The sequence below is a fragment of the Heterodontus francisci genome, chromosome 19, assembly GCF_036365525.1.
Source record: "Heterodontus francisci isolate sHetFra1 chromosome 19, sHetFra1.hap1, whole genome shotgun sequence".
Lineage (NCBI taxonomy): Eukaryota > Metazoa > Chordata > Chondrichthyes > Heterodontiformes > Heterodontidae > Heterodontus > Heterodontus francisci.
In genome coordinates, this window is record NC_090389.1 from 58,459,785 (window position 1) to 58,481,862 (window position 22,078).

Sequence of the window (22,078 nt, forward strand, 5' to 3'; positions counted from 1 at the left end):
CAACTCACTGAGGTTTCTTCAACAGCACCTCCCAAACCCATGACATCTACCACCTAGAAGAACAAGGACAGCAGGTGCGTGGGAACAGCACCACTTGCAAGTTCCCCTCCAAGTCACACATCATCCTGACTTGGAACTTTATCACTGTTGCTTCATTGTCACTGGGCCAAAGCCCTGGAACCCCCTACCTAACAGCACTGTGGGAGTATCTTCATCACACAAACTGCAATAGTACAAGAAGGCAACTCACCACCATCTTTTGAAGGGCAATAAAGGATAGACAATAAATACTGGCCTTGCCAGCAATGCCTGCATCCCATGAACAAATACAAAAGACTGGAAATAGTGATGGAAATGGACAGAATTGAGATGTGAGGAATGTTGCACAAATGTACATTTGAATGAGAAGAGAAAGATGTGACAAGTTAGAATTTGGAGCTTGTAACGGGTTTCATATTATTTGTGGTGCCGATGGGAAGAAGAATAAGCAAGAAGACAGCAAGAAAAAGGAACCAGCACTGCATAATGTGTGAGAAAGATATCATATTCCACAACGGTTTCAGTGATGTTCCGTGCACATAACTGCACAGAAAAAAGACCCTTCACTAGTGGTTAGGCAGTCAAGCAATATAGAGAATTTCAACTGACAAGTACAATTCCTGAGACTTTCTTGATACATGGTGGTCAAAATAGCTCTTTTTAGATAAATACATTTATTGGGTTTTAGGTTGCTCATTTAATAAAAGCACTTTAGAATGCTTTCTTTGACAAACTGTGAGAATAGGAAGAATATAGGATAACTTTCATATCCACACCCATTTAAGCACTTAAACAAGACTTTTTCCTTCATCTTACAGACAAGTTCATTTTGTTTATTTTTTAATAGAGAACATTAGTTTGTGTTTCATATTTTCTTTGCTAAAATAATGAAGTGTGTTATAAATGATATTGCACTATTTACTGTCTTGCAATTTTAGGCACATTACAGCTACGCCCTATAATTTGCCTTTGGTCCACAAACATTTCTCCTCTTGTTCTTATTACTCTTTTCAATGCTATAAGAGTGTTACATACTTACTCAGATCTGTTCAGAGCTAAACTGGTCCAGTACGCTTCCAATGGTGCTGTCACCACAGCATCAAAAAGAACTTCCTGGATTAATTCTTTGTCACCTGTGGATACATAGGTAAAGCAAATATTTTCTTCTTAATCTCACAGTCATTTTTTTAATAGAATAAAATTGTAATGCATAAAAAAATTGCATTTACACTGTAGAAGTGGCTCTTTTCCCTTGAGGAAGAGTTTGACAGCTTCCAGCTGAAAGAGGTTACGATACTGAGGGTGTATGTCAGTATTACAGTAGTTCCTGAAATCAGATGAAAAATTGATTACATCAGGATTGTAGCAAGTCTGTACAATAATTCTTTATCTGAATTTGCTAATGTGTAAACTGTATCAAAATAAAGGCCGACTGCGCTCAGGTCTGAATATTCTCCACCTTACTTTGTACCCAGCGATAATATCTTGCTCTACAAATTAGTTTAGGTCAGTTTTAAAGTGCCAAATGTATCCCAGAGCAAGGCAGTTGATCCGGCATCATAGATCACTGTCCTCTTTTCCTTTGCTTTGTGCTCAGGAAGTGAATGTTCATCAGGTGTAACGCAGAGGAAAATTAGCCCTTATATCAACTCTGCACACGTCAGATACATTTTTGCACACTTAGTTCAAAGGACTTCAATCAAGCCGATGATTCCCATGAACTGGAATGTGACAATATCCACAATGGCCCAGATTTTGCAGAAGTAATGGTAAAGTTATCAGAGCACACCATTATTGAATGTATATCAGCCATTGGCTTCTGGCAACTGCACATGTGCAGCTAAATCTGGAAATCAGGAAGTTTCTGTCTGAGTTGCCCTGCTCATCCAGAAGCTTTGCCATACCTGTATCTTGCCAAAAGTATTGGCCTTGAAACACATGGAAGGGCGTGAAGTTGTATGTCAAGGCACGCACTAAACTCCCCAGAAAAGGTTAGGGTTTGAGCATTCCACTGTAAGTATTTTTTTAATGGCATGGGCACTGAAAATTAACATTTACCTATCGTCAGACTTTAATTACTGTTAAGATTTTTTAAAAATTGAAAAAAAATTAAGCTTTTTTTAACTTTTTCTTTCTATCTCTTTTAGCTCTCTCTAATCCCATCTTTCTTTCCTCTTCTTTATTTTGCTTTCTGTATATGATTTGGCATTGAATTAAATATTCCAACTGACACTTCCTGGTTCAGACTCTGCATGCCACAGTAAGGATTCTTCAATTTGATTAGTTAAGGAGCTATACAGTTGCTTGCCCAGCTCACACAGGCCTCAGATCCCCTATAGCAGTCACTGCACCAAAATGGATTTCAAATAACTGCAAGTCCCAATTCTAAAGCCATTTAAAGGTTGTGGGCAAGTGTAAATATAAGTAATGGTTGATGCCATTCATTTGCCACTGACCGCAAAATTTGGGCTATTGTAATCTGAGATAATGGGCCACAGCAGAAATAAAGGTTTTATTTTACTGATCAGGTATGCCCTGGAAATGGTGCAGATTACCAGTATATGTTCAAATCTGTGGCAGGCAGATAAATAACATTCTGTTACACTGCATATCTCAGGCTACAATTATGAGTCCTCTGTATTAACTTCCTTCATCAGAATTTGGACTCCATGGTAGAAATATGGGGCTGAATTTTATAAGTCCAAAATGACGTCAGCGCCTGCGCATAGGCAGCTAACGCCAACTCTTTTGCCCCTCTCCCACCCCCCCCAATAACAATTAGATTAATTATTTGCCCTTCTCCTTTACCATCTGACCTTGCCCCTCCAAACTGCACAAATCTTCACCTACAACCCTTCCCACCATCCTCGACACCCATTATGCTAATTTGACTCCTTTTCACCCCCCCCCCCCACCCGCACTGATAAACTTACCTCCCCCTTCTCCCCACAAGTGTTCCGCCTCATTTCCCCGGACGATGATCCGAAGGCGTGGTGGGACATCAGGAGGCGACGTGAAATTAATTCATTCAGGAATTTTAGTTTATTTAAAAATTTAAATTGCAGTCCTGTCACCGAGCGGCGGGGGGAGGAGGGGCTACCATGAGGCCTTGCCACCGCCGCTAATATCGAGCCAGGCCCTGCCAGAGTAGAGGTCTGCGGTTGGTCTCATCTTGGGTCATCTACAAGCCCACCCCCCCCCACCCCACTCGCCAAGGATCCCGACACCAAGGGCTCCTCAAAATATAACCTGGTATGATTGCAGCCCTGCTTCAATGTTGTTTCTGCGAATCTCTCCTTCTCTAGCAAGCTGATATGCTGTAAGTGTATTTTATGTATAAATCTCATTCATTGTCCCTCGTCTAAAATAGGAGTGTTAATTTCAAGATCTACTGCAGATTTGAGAATTGCCGATATTTTTTCAACACTGTCAAAAGTGAAAAGTACCCCTCGCACAGTCTGCATATTATTTGTCTTGTCAGTTGGACAGACCAAGAGCTTATGGTGGTTATCTGGACCATTCTCAGTGCATATCTCAAAAATGATTTAACTTCTTGTTGCTATCTCAAATCAATTCATGCTTAAAGCCAACTTCCATTTCATTGGTAATGTGAAAGCACAGTTTTTGCTTTTGCATTACAAAAGCTAGATGCAATTGTGACTGTTACCATCATTGAGCGTGATATATGGAGAAGAATAAAATGTGAGAAACAAACATTTATTTCACAAGTGTAACTATTTTTATCTGCAGGTCATTTTTGTAGTGAACAAGGGGCCAGAATATGCTGTCAAAACAACTGTGAGATAAATAGCACTCACTGTTATTTGTGCAAAAATGGTATAGTAAGTTCAGGCGACAGGCAGATGTGAGGTTAAACATGAATATTCAGAAGCTGCTGTTAGCTTCGTGAAAACAGCAACTCACTGTCTACCACACCAATGAAATGCATTGAATGGCCTGAAGTTGCTGTCTTTGCTCAGTAGATGCAAACTAAACTCATCACAGAAAGTAATGTCTTACCAGTTCAAGTCTAAGTACCCTTTTAACACATGCTAAGTGTTAATTGCCACCAATCAACCTCAATGGCACTGAAAATTAACTAGCACAAGTGAGGACACTCATTCCTTCAGGATTTAATTGTTGGAGATTTTTAAAAATGTAATGTTGTAATTTTTAAAAACTTTTTCTTACTGTCTCTTGTTTCTCTCTCTTAACTATATCTTTCTTTCTCTTTTTTCTCTTTCTGCACCTAATTTGACATTGAATTCACCCACTCTAATTTACACTTCCTTCTCAGTCCTTGCAGTGTTTATTTCACAATCCTTCAATTTGATTGGCTAAGGAGGTACACAGTTGCTGAAGAAGGTTCCGAAGAAGGGTCACTGACCCGAAACGTTAACTCTGCTTCTCTTTCCACAGATGCTGCCAGACCTGCTGAGTGATTCCAGCATTTCTTGTTTTTGTTACACAGTTGCTTGACCTGTTTCCATCACTGGGCCATTACCAGCTCAACTTTCAACAACATGCCATGCAAAATGTTTTTAAACATAGATGTGCAAATGACGTTAGATGCCCTGCCACAGCAAATTATGGCCCTTGGACTCTTACCATTCCTCCATCAGTGTTAAATCAGGGTGATCCAGGTCATGCAAACCTTAATGAAGAGCAAACCAGTAATTAAATTAACAGCTACCATCATTCACTGAGAATCACTAAGATGACAGAAATCTGCTGTGTATGAAAGTGAAGCTTCTTTATCACTCATACCCATATGCATTTAACAATTCATGTAAAGTATAGTAGCACAGTGCTTATGTTACTGGACTAGTAGTCCAGAGACCTGTACTAATAATCTATAGACATGAGCTCAAATTCCACCATAGCAGCTGGGGAATTTAATTTCAATAAATTAATTAAAAATCTGGAATAAAAAGCTAGTATCAGTAATGAAACTACCAAAATCGTCGCAAAAATCCATTTGGTTCACTACTGCCCTTACCCAGTCTGGCCTATATGTGACTTCAGACCCAGAGCAATGTGGTGACTCTTAACTGCCCTTTAAAATGGCCCAGCAAGCCATTGTGTTGTATTCAAGAAGGCGACTCACCACCACCTTATCAAGGGCAATTAGGACTGGGCAATCAATGCTGGCCGTGCCAGAGATACCCATATCCTGTGAATGAAAAAAAAAATCAAACTTTATCATTAATTATGGAAATTTTAATGACATACAACTGACATTTACACGATTTTCTATTTTTTAAATTAGAAATATCAGTTAATTGGTATTATGGTTCTAGCTTCATCACTGAGATATATATTTATGGAAATATACTGGTTACCTGAAAGGCTCAATTGGCTGATTTGAATATTAGGTATGCCTTGTCTGCATTTGTTTTTAGCTGCAAACCAAGTATACCAGCCTGTAAAATCAAATAGGATGCTACCTAATTTCAGCACCACACTAATTTTCAGTTGGGCCTCAGCAGGTTAGTAGTTAAATTGCACCTGTTTCAACTGTAAGTAAATAATACAATAAATTTATCAAGCCAATTTGCAGCTTGCCAATCCAGCTGTCAAGTAACAGCTTCAACACTTGGCTGGTGTAGAATTGACTGTGCTCTTGAAGACTGATGAGAGGAGGAGACTGAAAGATTGAAAAAGCTGAGTGAGCCAACACTGAAATCTCACTTTATTTGATTGGTTAGTTGTGGGCTTATATTTTTACAGACAAGCTTTTAATCTCACCTTCAGCTTATGTTCATCGCTTCCAAAAGAAATCCCAATAAAAACCTGACAATATGGATATATTCACCACAAACGTTTTGAGGTGCCAAGTGCCTTTGTGCATTATTACTGACAATTGTCAAAATATTTAACAACAGTTAATACTTGGGACAATATTTTCTAAGAATTTGTAGATGTACAGGATAGGATTTGGAGTTTTTTTTCCTTATTGATTAATTTTGGGAATTTGTGATTATGGATATCAACGGCACAAATATTCCTTGATTATTCCCTAACTGGGTGGCATGACAAGGAGGAAACTAAAGGGCTGATTTAAATTTTCCATAGTAATGGATCGACAACCTGTTTTAGCCCCACCGTTGACTTACAACAGTCAGCTGATCTGCTTCTGTGCATTTACTGCCGCCAGGAAAATTAAATTCAGGGGTCAAACTTCTTAATGCAGACTGATGGAGCATTCCTGCTCCTCTTCGCCCTACAAATATAATTTTAACGCTTACCTTTTTGGCATTCTTCCTATTACCTACCAGGCTTTATTGAGAAGAGCATCCACAGCCATTAAAATTGCATTGGGGTTCTACATACATCATAAAATTCCCTTTTACGTGGAACTAAGACGTTCCTGCTTAATTCAGGTGGGCGCCATGGTTGCTCACGAAAACTCCAGAGGCAATATGGCAGAAGGCAACATAATAATTGGTCACACTATTGAACTCTTTGGTAATGCCTGTCCCAGGGTGCTCCATGGAAATCGCAATAAAATTTGGCTGTAGAATTTTCATAAGCTGGATCTTTCAAAGTAGGAGGTTTATATGAATGTTTATGGGCTAATTTTCTGAAGCACCCCCATTAACAGATAAACTTACAAAACTCCCTTAAAAATAGATAGGAGGAACTGAAATGGTACAAATTGAAATTGAAATTGAAGCACAAGATAATTATTCTATATTCACAGACTGTACATAAACATAAAATGAAGGTAACACTGACTGTTATTGTGAGAAGTACTTGTACCATTAAGAGACCCAGCATAACCGAGTGGCTGGTGTTTTTTATGTATAACCCGCAACTCTCTTTTTGTATTCTGTGTTACATTTGACAATTTAGTTCTAAGTCATAGCTTTAACCATACCTTCTTCCAGTGTAACATTTCCCCGGAGGAAGTACTTGCCATGTCCTCTGGATAAAGCCACACCTAGACTGTGCACAGGAGATTGCATACACTTACATGTTGGCATCAAAAACTTTCTTGGAAGCTTTCTAACTAATTTCAGAAAATTTTGGCAAATAAGGAATTGATTAAACCTACCTGAATGGAGTGCCTTTGATGTCTGTGTAATAGTAATCATTTGTCATCACTAAGACTCGCTTCTAACATGAAAAATAAAACACAGTAGTAGTAACTGGCACTTTACAAATTACTGGAGATTGTATGAAAGCCTCTTAGTGGTTTTGCTTCAATACTCGTAAATTATTTAACCACTGTAGAAGATTGGTGCAACTCTCTTGATACCTTTGCTGCAAACATCATTAAAGTTTCAGAAAATCTGTTACTTTTACAATAATTTTATACAGTCTATAAAAGTATGTCTACATCATTTATGGTACCAAGCAAGAAATCCTAGACCAACAATGTTTGAAATTTATACAAAATAATTTAAAAGAACAAAGTGGGTAGAACTGTGCTGTATATTCGGTATTTGTTAAACCAATGTCCTAAATCATAGTTTTAATCTTACCTTCTTCCACCATAACACATCCCTGGAACATGTACTTTCCAAGCGGTCTGTATAAATCCATATATAAAGAGCAAAGTTCACCTACAAGTGCTTAGTGCACTTGTGCTACATTCCTTTGTGCACTAACTTAAATGGATTAATGCCTATGTAACAACAGTGTACACTGGATTGTAACCTGAATATTTTAAGCATTCATATGTGAACTTTGCCAATTAGAAGTTCTACCCACACAAAAGTGACAATTGTAATGCAACGTTATAAAAAGGCCTGAAAACAATAGCACATCAGTATTAAAAATACATTTTAAAGAAATATCAACATTTTTGAGACAGCTACAGGATTTTCACAAGATACAAGCAGTTGTAACGGTTAGAAACATAGATATTTGCCCCACAGAAGGCAATTCGGCCCGTCATGTATGTGCTGGCTTATTGATAAAGCAATCCAAAATAAATACTACAGGCAACAATCTATCCATTGCCTTGTATCTTTCTCTGCTTCAAATATTTCTCCAATTTTCTGTTAAGAGATGCAATGGTCTCTGCCTCAACTACTCTATGACTCTATCAACTCTGTGTAAATACAATTCTTGTAACCTCTTCTCACTCTCTTAGTGATAATTTTAAATTTATAACTCTTTGTCACCGACCAGAAGAAATCATCTTTCCCTATTCACTCCATCAAAACATTTCAGAATCTTAAAAACCTCTTTTAAATCTTCTCTTAGACATCTCTGCTGCACTGCAAATAGTTGCAGCATCTCGAGTCTTCCCTCATAATTACTGTTTTCCATTCCTGGTATCATATTGGTGAATCAATGCTGTATGTTTTCTATGCCTTTAATGCCCTTTAACTTCCACTGAAGTCAATGAAAAGTAAAATCAAGTGGGGGATTAAATGGACAACTAATCAGATCCCGTCAGTTTCCCATCAGATGGGTTATGTTAAAATTACTCCCCTGTTTTACTTTTATCTGTAAAAGCATGAATTGCTGCCATTCAAGTATTTGATCCAAATTCATAAAATCATGAAACTCAAAAGGTTTTATTATAAACAAATAAGGTATTTTATCTTACTCTTTATCATCATAAATCAAGATTCATAGGCATACCTTTAGATAAATCTAAGCATTCAGTAGTAAATCAATAATTTTTCCTTAAAACTATTAGGAGACTCTTCAGTATAATTAGATTCTAAATAAACAATCAAATGGCTCGTTAGAAAATTTCTTTTCATCTAATCTGAGAGGAAGAAATGTCTTACCCCTTTCTCCACAGTCTTTTTCACCTCCATGGAAAATTTTCCTGTTTTCCGATTTACCATACCATTGCGAAGCTATAAAATAATGTAAATGATTAACAATTTCACAGAAATGTTAAAGCAAGAAAATGCCTTCTTCAGCAAACTACTGTTTATATTGATGATGGTGTCTACAACTGAACCAAACTTGTCTAATTAATTTTTTACTTTAGTGGACAATGTCTTAATGCAGGGAGAAAATTACTGTTAAAACTCTTGCTACCATTGTTAAGGAAATTTCCTACTCAGGAAATAAATTGATTTTTCTGCGGGTGAGTTTGTCAAGGGAAATGAGAATTATTGGTGTTTTGGTGTAAGGTGACTCTTCATCAGCACTGATGGAATGAAGGGGCTGTACTCTTCCTGTTGACCAATCATTTCACTTTTTGGAAACAGGTGGTCTTGCTCTACTGTGCCATCATTTTCTGTTTAAATTTCAAGTGTTTTCATTTTAAATCTGATCCTTAAGTTTTCTACATTTTTATGCTTCCTCTTTTCTTGCATTATCCTTAGGCTTTCCATAACCTTAGCTATTATCAAGTCCAGTATTGGATGAGCAGAAATTTCCTCCAACTAAATACTGGGAAGACAGATGCCATTGTCTTCAGGCCCTGTCACAAACTTTGTTTCCTAGCCACCAGCTCCATCGCTCTCCTTGGTAACTGTCTGAGGCTGAATCAGACTGTTGGCAACCTTAGTGTTATATTTGACCCCCAAGATGAGCTTCCGACTACATAACCTCTGTAACATTGCCCGACTCCACCCTTGTCTCAGCTTATTTGCTGCTGAAACCTCATCCAGACACTTGTTACCTCCAAACTTGACTATTTCAATGCAATCCTGACTGGCCTCCCTAGTTCTACCCTGTGCAAACTTGAGATAATTCCAAACCCTGTTGCACGAGTCCCAACTCACACTATGTCCCACTCACCCATCTCCCATGTGCTTGTTGATCCACATTGACTCCTGGTTAAGCAACACCTCAGTTTTAAATTTCTCACCCTTGTTTGCAAATCCCTTCATGGCCTCGCCTTACCCTATCTTTGTAATTTCCTCCAGACTTACAGACCGTAAGATCTCTGTGCTCTGCCTTTTCTGGCCTCTTGAGCATTCCCAATTTTAATTGTGCCATCACTGTTGGCTGTGCCTTCTGCTGCCAAGATCCTAAGCTCTGGAAATCCTTTCCTAAATCTCTCTGCCTTTCTACCTCTCTTTCCTCCTTTTAGGCACCTTTAAAATCTCCCTTTCACTAAACTGTTGGAATCTGGTCTAATATCTCTTTGGGTGGCTGAGTGCCAAATTTCTGTTTGATAACACTTGTAAAGCAACTTGGGACATTTTGCTAAGTTAAAAGTGATATATAAATGTAAGTTGTTGTTGTTTGTTTCTTTAATTTCTTTCATGTTTCTTTCTACTATTTGACTGAGATGATCTGTTACATCATCCAACAATTATTCCACTGACACCACACAGGCTGAAAGTTCATGCTTGATCCAGTGTATTCTTGTCATAGCTTCAGTGGAGATTCAGTAGAATGACTGGAAACTGAGCTAGGACCTGGATATGCCAGGATCCGGCTTTGCACTACAGTTTCTGGATTAATTTGTGGAGCAGAGTTTCTGTCCACCCCAAGAAAGATGGTTGATATAATGTGGGTGAGCTCCCTACTTTGGGAATTCCTAGGACCCAAAAAGCGAGGAACTTAATGGATATACTCTCAGTAGAAAAAGGTAATGGAGAAAATAATAGGACTTAAATCTCCATGAACTGAGGGTTTCCACCTCAGGATATTAAAAGAAAATAGGTGAGAAATTTGCAGATGCATCAGTTATAATTCTTCAAAGCGTTCTAGATTCAGGAATTGTGCCCTTGCATTGCAAAATATTACTCCATTATTCAATAAGGGAGAGAGTGAGAAACCTCCAGTTACTATAAACCTGTCTGGTTCACATCAGCTGTGAGGAAGTTACTGGAAGCAATCATCATAGACTATGGGCAGAATTTAATTCCGCTCTTGGGAGTGGACTGGGAGATGGTGGGGGCGGGGGTGGTGTGGGTAGGTGTGGTAGAATCGGGAGGGAAGGTGGGGGTTGGAGTGCCCATCATCTTCCTGGCTTGCTGCAATTCACTCCGGGCAGGGAAGGTCAAGGTCAGCCTTCCCACCCAGAGGCCAATAGAGACCCCTAGGCGGACAGTTAATGAGCACTTAAGGGCCTCATCACACTGCCACTGGTATTCTACCAGTGACAGGGTGGGGGGGGGGGGGGGTGGTGTGGGCGGTGCCCTCCTCTACGTGGGCAGACTGCCCTGTAAAAAATGGTGGCATCCTTGTGGCCCATGGCGAGTCCTCCCAGTACCATGGACCGCCCCTTTGGAAATTCCCCCTTCCTTGAAAAACGACCAACCTCACCTCTTCACTGGGGCCTGCCTGACCTGCCCGGGCAAGCCTCACACACTTACCTCCATTCTGGGGCCTCCACCATTGTTGCTGATCCTGGCCAACTGCAGTACCAACAGTAGCCACAGCTCCTCTGATTGGCTGGCAGCTCTTGGAAGTGGGAATCTCCACCCTGAAAGGGACAGAAGCCCCAAAGCCAGGCAGTTAATTGCCTGAAGTGCAGAGAATTGCATTGGGGTTTCCAGAAACGGCCACGGCGGGATTGCCCCCAGTTTTCCGGCCCACTGTCAGGGCCACGGACATGGCCACTAAATTCAGTCCAGAGTAACTGAACATCTGAACAAGTATCAGTTGATCAGCATTGATTTGTGAATGAAATGAGAAACTTCTTTATGTTGTCTGATGCAACATAAAATAAGATGCGTGGAGTTCAGGTTGTATGAAAATCTCAAAACAGGTTTATTAAACTGCTAACAACTATATACAGTACAGAGCTATTTGCAGGTCTTGCCTCTTGATGTTACAGTTACAGGGTCAGACGGGCATGTAGTCACATGACTACATCCTGGCACTTAGCTCATTAGCATACTAAGCTCTTAAAGGTACATTGTTCTTACAGACAATAACACAACAGTGAATGAAGATCATATATGACTAATCAAATTGAACTTGTTGAGATCACCAGAATTGTGGTTAGGGGAGTGTGGTGGATGAAGTTCAATGTGACCAAGTGTCTGGTTATTTACTTTGGATCTGAGAAAGAAAAATTGGAACACTTTCTTAATGCAAGAGACCACAGGGGAGAATTTTATTAATGCAGCACCACAGATTATCTCGATTCCCCGGGGCAGGCAGTACCACAGACATGTTGTAGCACAGTAAAGGGAGCTTTACTCTCCAATACATTCTGATTTCATGCTGCTATCGGGGAGTCCTGCATGCTGGCCATGCATAACAGAAATTTGGATATGTACTGAGTATGATAGGTTTTAAAAGGTCAAATTGTACTTCCATTTCCAATTCGTCCTGACGGCAGACGAGGCTCCTCGTCGAAAGTTCAAAATTAGAACTCTACGGCTGAAATTTGATCTTGCAGTCTAAAAAGCAACAAAACTAAATAGGGACTTACAATGTCATCCTTGTCTTCCCATTCCAGCTCAGAGAGGTCAACACTCTTGTAATTCGGTTTTCTCCTCCTTTTTCCTTCTTCATACTTTTAAAACAGACAAAAGGCTCACTGTTATTTACTAAATTTTGTATGCATATGTTTCCTCCTTGAGTTCACATGATCAATTATAAGGAATTGACATTTTTATAATTGTTTGTGACTCAAGTTTACAATCATCATTTGAACTAGTGAGCAGGTCCATGTATTCAATGCGCTACAGCTGTATTTTGCGGTGAAGAAAGGGGCCACTGTTCAGGAGGCTGCATTTGGTGTCCAATGTAAACCACATTAGAGGTCAGAAAATTCTGTAATTTGGTCTCAGACTGGATTTCATTGTTTTCTCACTGACACAGCTCTTAACTATGAAAAACTGGAGCATTGCCATGGCATTACCTCCAGAAGTAGTTTCTTAAAGCTGGCTATCAGTTTGAAAAGTTGTTTGAAAAGTTGTCGGACTGGATTTCCCTCAACCCACCCAGGAGTGAGACGTCTACCATAAAGAGGGAGCCCTCCACTGTCAACAGAGAAAAGACAGGTGGGGCTACAATGACCACATGACTTTTGCCAAACTATATCTTCAATATAAAGACCTGGATGAGCCAAAACTTCATCCAGCTTAATGATTACAAAATCAAACCAGTTCTCTTTAGCTTCCACATTTATCTACATGCCTCTGCTCTCAACTCCATTTCCTCCCATTAGCCTGCCATCTCTGGCTTAGCCAAGAGGTGTGGAACCTTAAGGTATTGTTGAAACCCAATGCCAGCTTTGTCCTCTACACCTGATCTGTCACCAAGACAATTTTCTTTCGCCCCCACAACATCGTTAGCTTCTGCTCCCTCTCCTACTTTGTCAACAAAACTTAAACCATGCTTTAATCACTGTGCAGTTGGACCTCTCCAATGCTCTTTTTGCTGGCCTTCCCACTTCTACACAGACTACAAATCATCCGCAACGCTATGACCTATGTCCTCATGCATATTAAGACCCATGGCCTTATCACTCCTGTCCTTTCCAAGCCCCACTACCTTCCATATCCTGCAGAATTGCCTTTAAGATTCTTGTCCTCCTTCCACAGCCTCATCCCTTCTTACTTCCATGATGTCTTCCACCTCTGATTCCTTGTGCACATTATCCAGTACTCCAACGCTCCTGCTTCTCATTTCCCACTCCTACAATGCCCTGCCCTCTAGAGCTTCTTGCTTCAGCAGCTCCATCAAAACACATTATTACCTTCTTTAAAAACCTGCTATGGAAACTCCTCCTTAATTGCCCAATTCTTTTCCTTGCCCTCTGACCCCTATTTTGATATCGAACCCCCATTTGTTAAGACTCTTTGTACATGATGGTTATTCTTACTGAAAAAAAAGTTATGTAAAGCCTGATGGAGGAATGGAAATGCCACACTATATCATACAGAGAATTCTTTGGAGATGAATTTAGTTGCATTAAAGGACAGTGCTAACTGTCTATAGACATTCACTCTATTGAAGCACATATTGACAATGGCAGTAGCTACATGTAATCAGAATATGTGGCCTCTTGGCTTTTTCTCATGTAACATTGCGGTAACTACGCTAATATCTAGCAATTGTATTGTTGAAAGAGACTCAAACTTACAATCTTAAAACAGAGTGAGCTGCCTCCAACTGCCAATATGAAGGCAGAATAGAATTCTGTTTGCTTTGTTTTGCACTTCATAATAGAAATATATTTTTCTAATGCACAAACTATTGTATTTTTGTAACAGGCTTGATGGACCAGCTGATCTTTTCTTGCCTGTCAATTTTGTATGTTTGTATATTCTACGTACTTTACACTGTTGTGCCACAATGTTCCAATTAGGGACAGGGAGAGGAGGCAGAATCAGTATTACTAGCGCACCCCACCTCCCTTCCACCCTCCACTAGAACACACAAATGCTCCTGCAGACTGATATATACCCATTAGGCCATCAGAAATGACCACCAATCACCAGACACATGAGTGGCAAAATATGTGTTTTAATATTGTAAAATCTGGATAAAGATTGCACTCACATACTCACACTTACACTCTATGCTTCCTAAACATAGGGGTGAAAATTCTAAACTACTGTGAGGTATTGGGCATTTAAACGGAAAGCAACTGTAAAATAGGAGTGCCATTTATCTGCTAAATTTAACAGTCTTTTTAAAGTTGCATATTATCCTGCTACAATCTCCACATTGTCATGATGCCACAGAAATATATAACAATACAGAAGATAACATTGCACATGCATAGGTGGGCTTATTGCTACTTGGTTTTTGAAAACTATATATTTTTAAAAATATATTGGTGGTTCCACTGTGGCTTTGCTGACAGTAAGTTGGGTGACAGTTTGTTTTAAATGATGTATTGAAATGCAATTTAATTGAAACTTGACTTATGGGCTGGAATTTGACGGTGGGCGGGGGAGTACCCGTCCACTGGCCGTAAAGTCGGTGGCGAGCCCGCCTCCGCTGGGCCTGGGGATCCACACCGGATTTTATGTTTCCAGGCCCTTAATTGGTCTTGGATGAGACTTTCACCTCACTGAGGCAGGAAGTCCCACCTAATGGAACTGCTGGCCCATCAGCAGGCCGGCAGCTCTTAGTCCCAGCAGTGCCACCGGGAGCTTTTGATAGAGTGGATAGGGAGAAACTGTTTCCACAGGCAGGTAGCCAGAGGACACAGATATCAGATAATTAGCAAATCCAGGCGAAGAAATTAGGATTTTCTTTTACGCAGTGAGTTATGATGATCTGGAATCTACTACCTGAAAAGATGGTGGATGGAGATTCAAAGGTGACTTTCAAAAGGGAATTGGAAATATACTTGTAAAGGAGAAAATTGTAAGGCTACGAGCAAAGAGCTGGGGAATAGGACTAAGTAAGACTGCTCCTTCAAAGAGTCAGCACAGACACAATGTTTTTTTATTCCTTTTTGGGATGTGGGCGTCACTGGCTAGGCCAACATTTACTGTCCCCTCCCTAATTGCCTTTGAACTGAGTGGCTTGCTAGGCCATTTCAGAGTCAACCACATTGCTGTGGGTCTGGAGTCACATGTAGGCCAGACCAGGAAAGGACAGCAGATTTCTTTCCCTAAAGGATATTAGTGAACCAGATGGGTTTTTACAACAATCAACAATGGTTTCATGGTCACCATTAGACTAGTTTTTAATTGGAGACTTATCAATTGAACTCAAATTTCACCATCTGCTGTGCTGGGATTTGAACCTATGTCCCCAGAGCATAAGCCTGGGCTCTGGTTTACTAGTCGAGTGACATTACCACTACAGCGTTAAAAGGCCACTCAAGGGCCTCAATTGGCCTCTGGGTGGGAAGGTCATCGTTGGCCAATTCCTGTCCCTGGTAACATTGCTTGTCAATGGGCCTTCCACCCCCTGCCACCTGTCGCAATTCTATGGGCCCACCCGCCTCCGACCACTCCACAGGGGGGCCCATAAAATCCAGCCCAATATGTGCAATCTTTGTAGTTTATTATTATAGACATAATAGAAATTCCTTTAAACCTATTGTACATTAAATCTGAGAATTGACAACTGATTCTGAAATAAGTCAAATGAGTAATTCTAAACATACAATATGCATCATTCCCCTTGTCAATATTCAACGTGGTTTTTTTGTTACATGGGGCCACTTTTGCTTTAAAGTAAAGACATCAATCACCAAAAAGCCACAAGATGGCAGTCTATCCTCATTCACAACAAAGAAGACTAACTGAATCAGTTTGTACATACATTAAAAATGATCTTTTTCTCAGTTAATTTCAAGAAATAATTATATTTTAGTATTTTATTTTCCTTTTTTTGTAGCTCCCCTTCAGTTTCTATGTTTTCAGGATAGACATCAGTCTTCATACATTTCTCCAAAAGCAAAATTCTCCGAATGCTGGAAATCTGAAATAAAACTAGAAAATGCTGGAAATGCTCAGCAGGTCTGGCAGCATCTGTGGAGATTTTCCACAGCATTTCCATACATTTCTCCCTTGTTTAGAAGTGTAGGCTACTGGTGTGCAGGTTGCTTGAAGAGATATGACACCAACCTTCCCCAAGAGCTCAGCTGATTAGAAAAATCTCTCAAGATCAGATGATGGAATATCAGTTTTTTTTCCCACAAGGTGGATGTCATGAAGACCCCCACTTGCCAAGAATGAGGCATATTAATTTTGTCATATGAACATTAATTTTAAACTGTTACTGAAGAAATGACTTGTTTAAAGAGATCACCAGACATTTGGCTGGAGAACATTTGCATACTAAGAGACAGTGCTTGGAGAGATAAAGCAACTACTCCCTGGTTCAATTAACCCAAATGGATTTTGATCACGAGACATTGAATGTGTAAGAAGGCTCACATTCCAGTCTCTGCTAGGATGGAGAATCCACAAATGCAGCAGTGGTTAAACCAGCTGGTCACATGACTAACCTGCTGGCCCAAGCTTTTTGAACTACACACAGGACAGTCTGAAGACAGACTGCAGAGTGCAACTGAACGTGGAACAAGACAGCCTCTCTCCTGGCTGGCTCTCTCTCACTTTCTCACAAACCTCTGGACCCACTGAAGTCATTTAAACCTCAAGAAAGAAAAGGATCCTACATCGAAACAAGTTAAAGCATGCACTGAGGCCCAACGAATGACAAGACTTACCAGCAACCAAAGACTCCACATCGAACTCAAAGGACTGTAATTACAATCCAGCTATTGCCTCAAACTTTTTCCCTTTATTCTTTCTACTTTTTCTGTCTCTATCTGCATGTGTACTTATCACTTATGCTAGTGTGGCCATGTTGCGTACTCAGCGTCGTTAACCGAATTAGAGTTTAAGGTTAATAAACTTCCACCTTTCTTGTTTAAATCTAAGAAAACATGTCTGATTGATTTCTTTGCCTTACAATTGGAAAGCAGTGAAGAAGGATTCACTGAGGGGGGTGCGAAAGCACGGTTTTTTAAAGTTAAACCCTGTTACGGTTAAACCAGGAAAAGGCTGAGAGGGAACCCCTAGACCCCTTTCTCAACAGGTCGCAACAGTGGAACATTCTGCCTAATGGATGGTTGGTGGCCAATGAAATTCATTACACATTGGCTGGAAAACGTGACAGTTAATTACTAATTGGAATGAAACCCACAACCAAAGCTCAATGCTCTTTATTAGTATCTTGCTGACATTAAAACATTCTTTTACAGGATTGTTATTTTTCAGTTTGGAAATTTTATTCTTGGTCTTCCTGCTTCTCGGTGGCCTGTGTGCTGGATCATGTTCTGTCCACTGCTTGGTAATGAGTGCCTGCCCTTGGACCTATGTAACTCTGTTGTCCTTTGAAAGCCATGATCCGAACTTTGAGCCAGGATTGATGGAGTTGTTGGTTTTTTCTCGTCCATCTTTTTATATATCTGATTATTTATATACAGATCCATAGGCATTAATTAACTGATTTGTTAATTTATTGTATGATAGTTCGGTGACACCTCTGCTGATTACCCATTTCCTCTGACCTTGTTCCCTGCACTGCTTTTGCTATTATATTTCCTAATATGTTTGTAATTTTTATCAAAACAAACATTTAACAAACATTAAAAGCTTAATATAAGGCATCTACAAAAGTGAAATAATGTGTTGTACACCTTCAACTATATAAACATCAATGACAATAAGACATTGTGCAGATACTAGGAACACTGGGATTTGTGAAACTGGAAAAGCCAACCTTATTGACCAAGGCTAATGCGTCCTGTAAATTGTGGCTGCAAGTCATTGAATATGATCTTATTTTCCAGGCCCTTTATCTTGTAACTTGAGCCTCCATTATTAAGATTCTTATCTAGCATTAAAGTTTCTGAGGAAGCTATGTCACAGAATAAAGTTGGGGGGAGAGATGCAGTGAAATCTACTTTAGAGTGAAGTGACTGGTTTGTAAAGTAGAACAGTTGTTTCATAGATGAGTGTTTTTCTTAAACATTTTGAAGATGAAAAATGTGACTCCTTTCTAAGAATAGTGGTCTTATAAAATCATAAGAAGTTAGTTTCTATAGTTAAGGGAAATTCTTTAGCAGTCTGCCTGAGCTGACATAGAAAAATGTTAATCATGATGTATAAGGTTTTTCACAAGGTCTCGTTATGTGACCAAAAATGTAATGTAGGAACAGACCTTGGTGTAGGCATAGCTGGGCCTGATAAGAGGTTGGGGAAGGAGCCTCCTGATCCGCATATTGAAACAAATTGTCAGAGAGCAGGTAACAAGATGTCCATACAAGAGTTTAGCAAAGGAATAATCTCATGGGACTGAAGCCTAGGTTAGGAGAGGTCCGCCTTGAGATTCATTACTCCTGTAATTGGACAATTGAATGGATAAATACATATAAACAAAAGATTGACATGAGGTATCCACCAGCCCCTAAAATAAGGTATATAAATAGGCAATCCAGAAGGGAAGAGGAGCAGACGGAGGAGATCTCCCCGAGGTGGATCCATGCTAGCTTCGGCTTAATACGTCAGCCAGCTTGAGAGAAGACCGAAGAAGAAGCAATCATTACCACAGGCTGCAAAGATCAAACTGTTCTGCCTTGTCAACTGATAATCCAATCCGGGACTGGTAAACTAGTCTCATCTGTTACAAGTCATATGTCTACTATGTCTGTCCTGATTATGCATTGTATTTAAACTGTTGCTGCTCAATATACCGGTTGTGACTCCTCAATCCTTTTTGGTAATCTGTGACCCTTGATCAAGTCTTACACCTTGTCATTGCACATGTTTCCCTGAAATGATTCTGTACTTTCAACAGTAGTGCTGGAACAGCAAGATAAAGCAATACCCTTTCGGGTATCCATAATAAATCTAGTTTATTTTACATATTGATAATTTAATTACTATTAAATGTATGGTGTACAGCATGCTTTGCATGCATAATTATGCTTAATTTCTAGGGTAATTTCTTTTTAGAGCTGGAAGTGCATAATCCAAATTTCTTGTTGGTTCAGAAGGTGTAGTTTATCAGTGGACCACATAATTCTGTGTAGTGTTACCCTGCTAGTCTTTGTCATGGGCGTTCTTAACTATTTATTTCCACTGTAATTTGTGATTCTTAATACATTTTTTTTCCTATTCATTAAATTAAGCTTTCTTCTGGTTACAGATTATTCTGTGACAGTCACTGAAACTTGAAATTCTATTTTGTCAATTGCTTAGCAAAGCATTGTATTCACGTTATAACAGCAGAGTATTCTGTCTTCTATAAATCAGATTAAATCATTGACAAAGACTGTTCAGGAGCTGGGAATGGAGTCTTCTGGGATAGTGCTTTTATAATCTGATATGTATTGAGGTGTTTTTGACCTTCAACTTTTGACTGTCAACTAAGCTAATAGGATTTCATTGAGCTGCTTGTCAGAGAGGCCAGATGTGATGAGTTTTGTTATTAACAGATGAAGTCGGATGCAATCAAACACTGGTCATAGGTTGACAGATGTCAGGTAGGTGTTAAAGCAATTTTCTGGACTCTTGACAGTTTTCAGTTATCTTTACAACTGCAACCTCTAAGCAGTGCTATTTGAGGAATGCAGTATTCGTGTTGATGTCTTTTGGTGAAGTATTCAACTAGCTACACAGTATTCCCTCATCAATCTTTGATATTGTCATGAAGCTGTAGCTGATTTTGCTGCAGCCATTATTGTACTTCAATCCTGAAATTCTCAGGGCCACAATGCACTGGTAGAAGTATGGCGAGGCAGCACTTCAGCCCACCAAGAGCCCTGCAAATTGGATCCAAAATGGGCTTAGTGGCAGGAGGCAGAGGGTAATGGTCGAGTGTTGTTTTAGCGAGTGGAAGCCTGTGACCAGTGATGTACCGCAAGGATCAGTGCTGGGACCCTTGCTGTTTGTAATGTACATTATTGATTTAGGTGTGACTATAGGAGGTATGATCAGTAAGTTCGCAGACGACACAAAAATTGGTGGTGTCGTAAATAGTGAGGAGGAAAGCCTTAGATTACAGGATGATATAGATGGGCTGGTAAGATGGGCGGAGCTGTGGCAAATGGAATTTAATCCTGAGTAGTGTGAGGTGATGCATTTTGGGAGGACTAACTAGGCAAGGGAATATACAATGGATGGTAGGACCCTAGAAAGTACAGAAAGATCAGAGGGACCTTCGTGTATTTGTCCATAGATCACTGAAGGCAGCAGCACAGGTAGATAAGGTGGTTAGGAAGGCATATGGGATACTTGCCTTTATTAGCCAAGGCATAAAATATAAGAGCAGGGAGGTTATGATGGAGCTGTATAAAACGCCAGTTAGGCCACAGCTGGAGTACTGTGTACAGTTCTGGTCACCACACTATAGGAAGGATATGATTCGAGCACTGGAGAGGGTGCAGAGGAGATTCACCAGGATGTTGCCTGGGCTGGAGCATTTCAGCTATGAAGAGAGACTGAAAAGGCTAGGGTTGTTTTCCTTACAGCAGAGAAGACTGAGGGGAGATATGATTGAGGTATACAAAATTATGAGGGGCATTGATAGGTTAGATAGGAAGAAACTTTTCCCCTTAGCGGAGGGGTCAATAACCAGGGAGCATAGATTTAAGGTAAGGGGCAGGAGGTTTAGAGGGGATTTGAGGAAAAAAAATTTCACCCAGAGGGTGGTTGGAATCTGGAACACACTGCCTGAAGGGGTGGTAGAGGCAGGAACCCTCACAACATTTAAGAAGTATTTAGATGAGCACTTGAAATGCCATAGCATACAAGGCTACGGGCCAAGTGCTGGAAAATGGGATTAGAATAGTTAGGTACTTGATGGCTGGCACAGACACAATGGGCCAAAGGGCCTGTTTCTGCGCTGTATGACTCTATGACTATGGCTGACACAAACCCTGCCAGAAGACACAGCATCAGCTTATTGTAATGTTCTTGGGCAGAACAAAGATGCAAGCTCTGCTCGGAATGGTAGTGCTCTGCAAAGGAGTTCTGCAAAATACAGGGAGGGGAAGGAAGCATTTCTGAAGGTGTACTTGCAAACTCAATTTCGCTTAAAGCAGAACCTGCATGCAATGAAGTGAAAACATAGCTTCAACAGGAATAAATAAGAGAGCACCACTTCCGAGAGAACGATGTTAAGTATTCGTGCAACTGAAATTTGTCACAAAGAGGACGAAACAATCATAGTGGGCTGCAATACAGTAACCAGAATCATATGAACATACATACGAACATACGAATTAGGAGCAGGAGCAGGCCACTCGGCCCTTCGAGCCTGCTCCACCAATCAATAAGTTCATAGCTGAACTGATTACTCCATATTTCCACCTACCCCTGATAACTTTCCACCCCCTTGCTTATCAAGAATCTATCCACCCCTACCTTAAAAATATTCAAAGACTCTGCTTCCACCGCCTTTTAGGGAAGAGAATTCCAAAGACGCACGACTCTCTGAGAGAAAAATTTCTCCTCATCTCTGTCTTAAATGGACGACCCCTTATTTTTAAACAGTGACCCCTAGTTCTAGATTCTCCCACAAGGGGAAACATCCTTTCCACATGCATCCTGTCAAGACCCCTCAGGATCTTATATGTTTCAATCAAGTCACCTCTTACTCTTCTAAATTCCAGAGGATACAAGCTTAGCCTGTCCAATCTTTCCTCGTAAGACAGCCCACCCATTTCAGGTAT

The 22,078-nt window shown here is 40.1% G+C and overlaps 1 protein-coding gene across 1 annotated transcript in view; it reads right to left on the reverse strand.

Moving 5' to 3' along the window:
• Positions 1 to 22,078, reverse strand: part of cacna2d3a (calcium channel, voltage-dependent, alpha 2/delta subunit 3a) — a 705,663-nt gene that overhangs the window by 213,418 nt on the left and 470,167 nt on the right. Inside the window, exons 14-20 of the mRNA XM_068052271.1 lie at positions 12,353 to 12,436; positions 8,790 to 8,861; positions 7,097 to 7,158; positions 6,920 to 6,987; positions 4,648 to 4,693; positions 1,269 to 1,366; positions 1,079 to 1,172 (exon numbers count right to left, since the gene is read on the reverse strand). Of these exons, the coding sequence (XP_067908372.1) occupies positions 1,079 to 1,172; positions 1,269 to 1,366; positions 4,648 to 4,693; positions 6,920 to 6,987; positions 7,097 to 7,158; positions 8,790 to 8,861; positions 12,353 to 12,436 (524 nt within the window). The remainder of the gene's footprint in view (positions 1 to 1,078; positions 1,173 to 1,268; positions 1,367 to 4,647; positions 4,694 to 6,919; positions 6,988 to 7,096; positions 7,159 to 8,789; positions 8,862 to 12,352; positions 12,437 to 22,078) is intronic.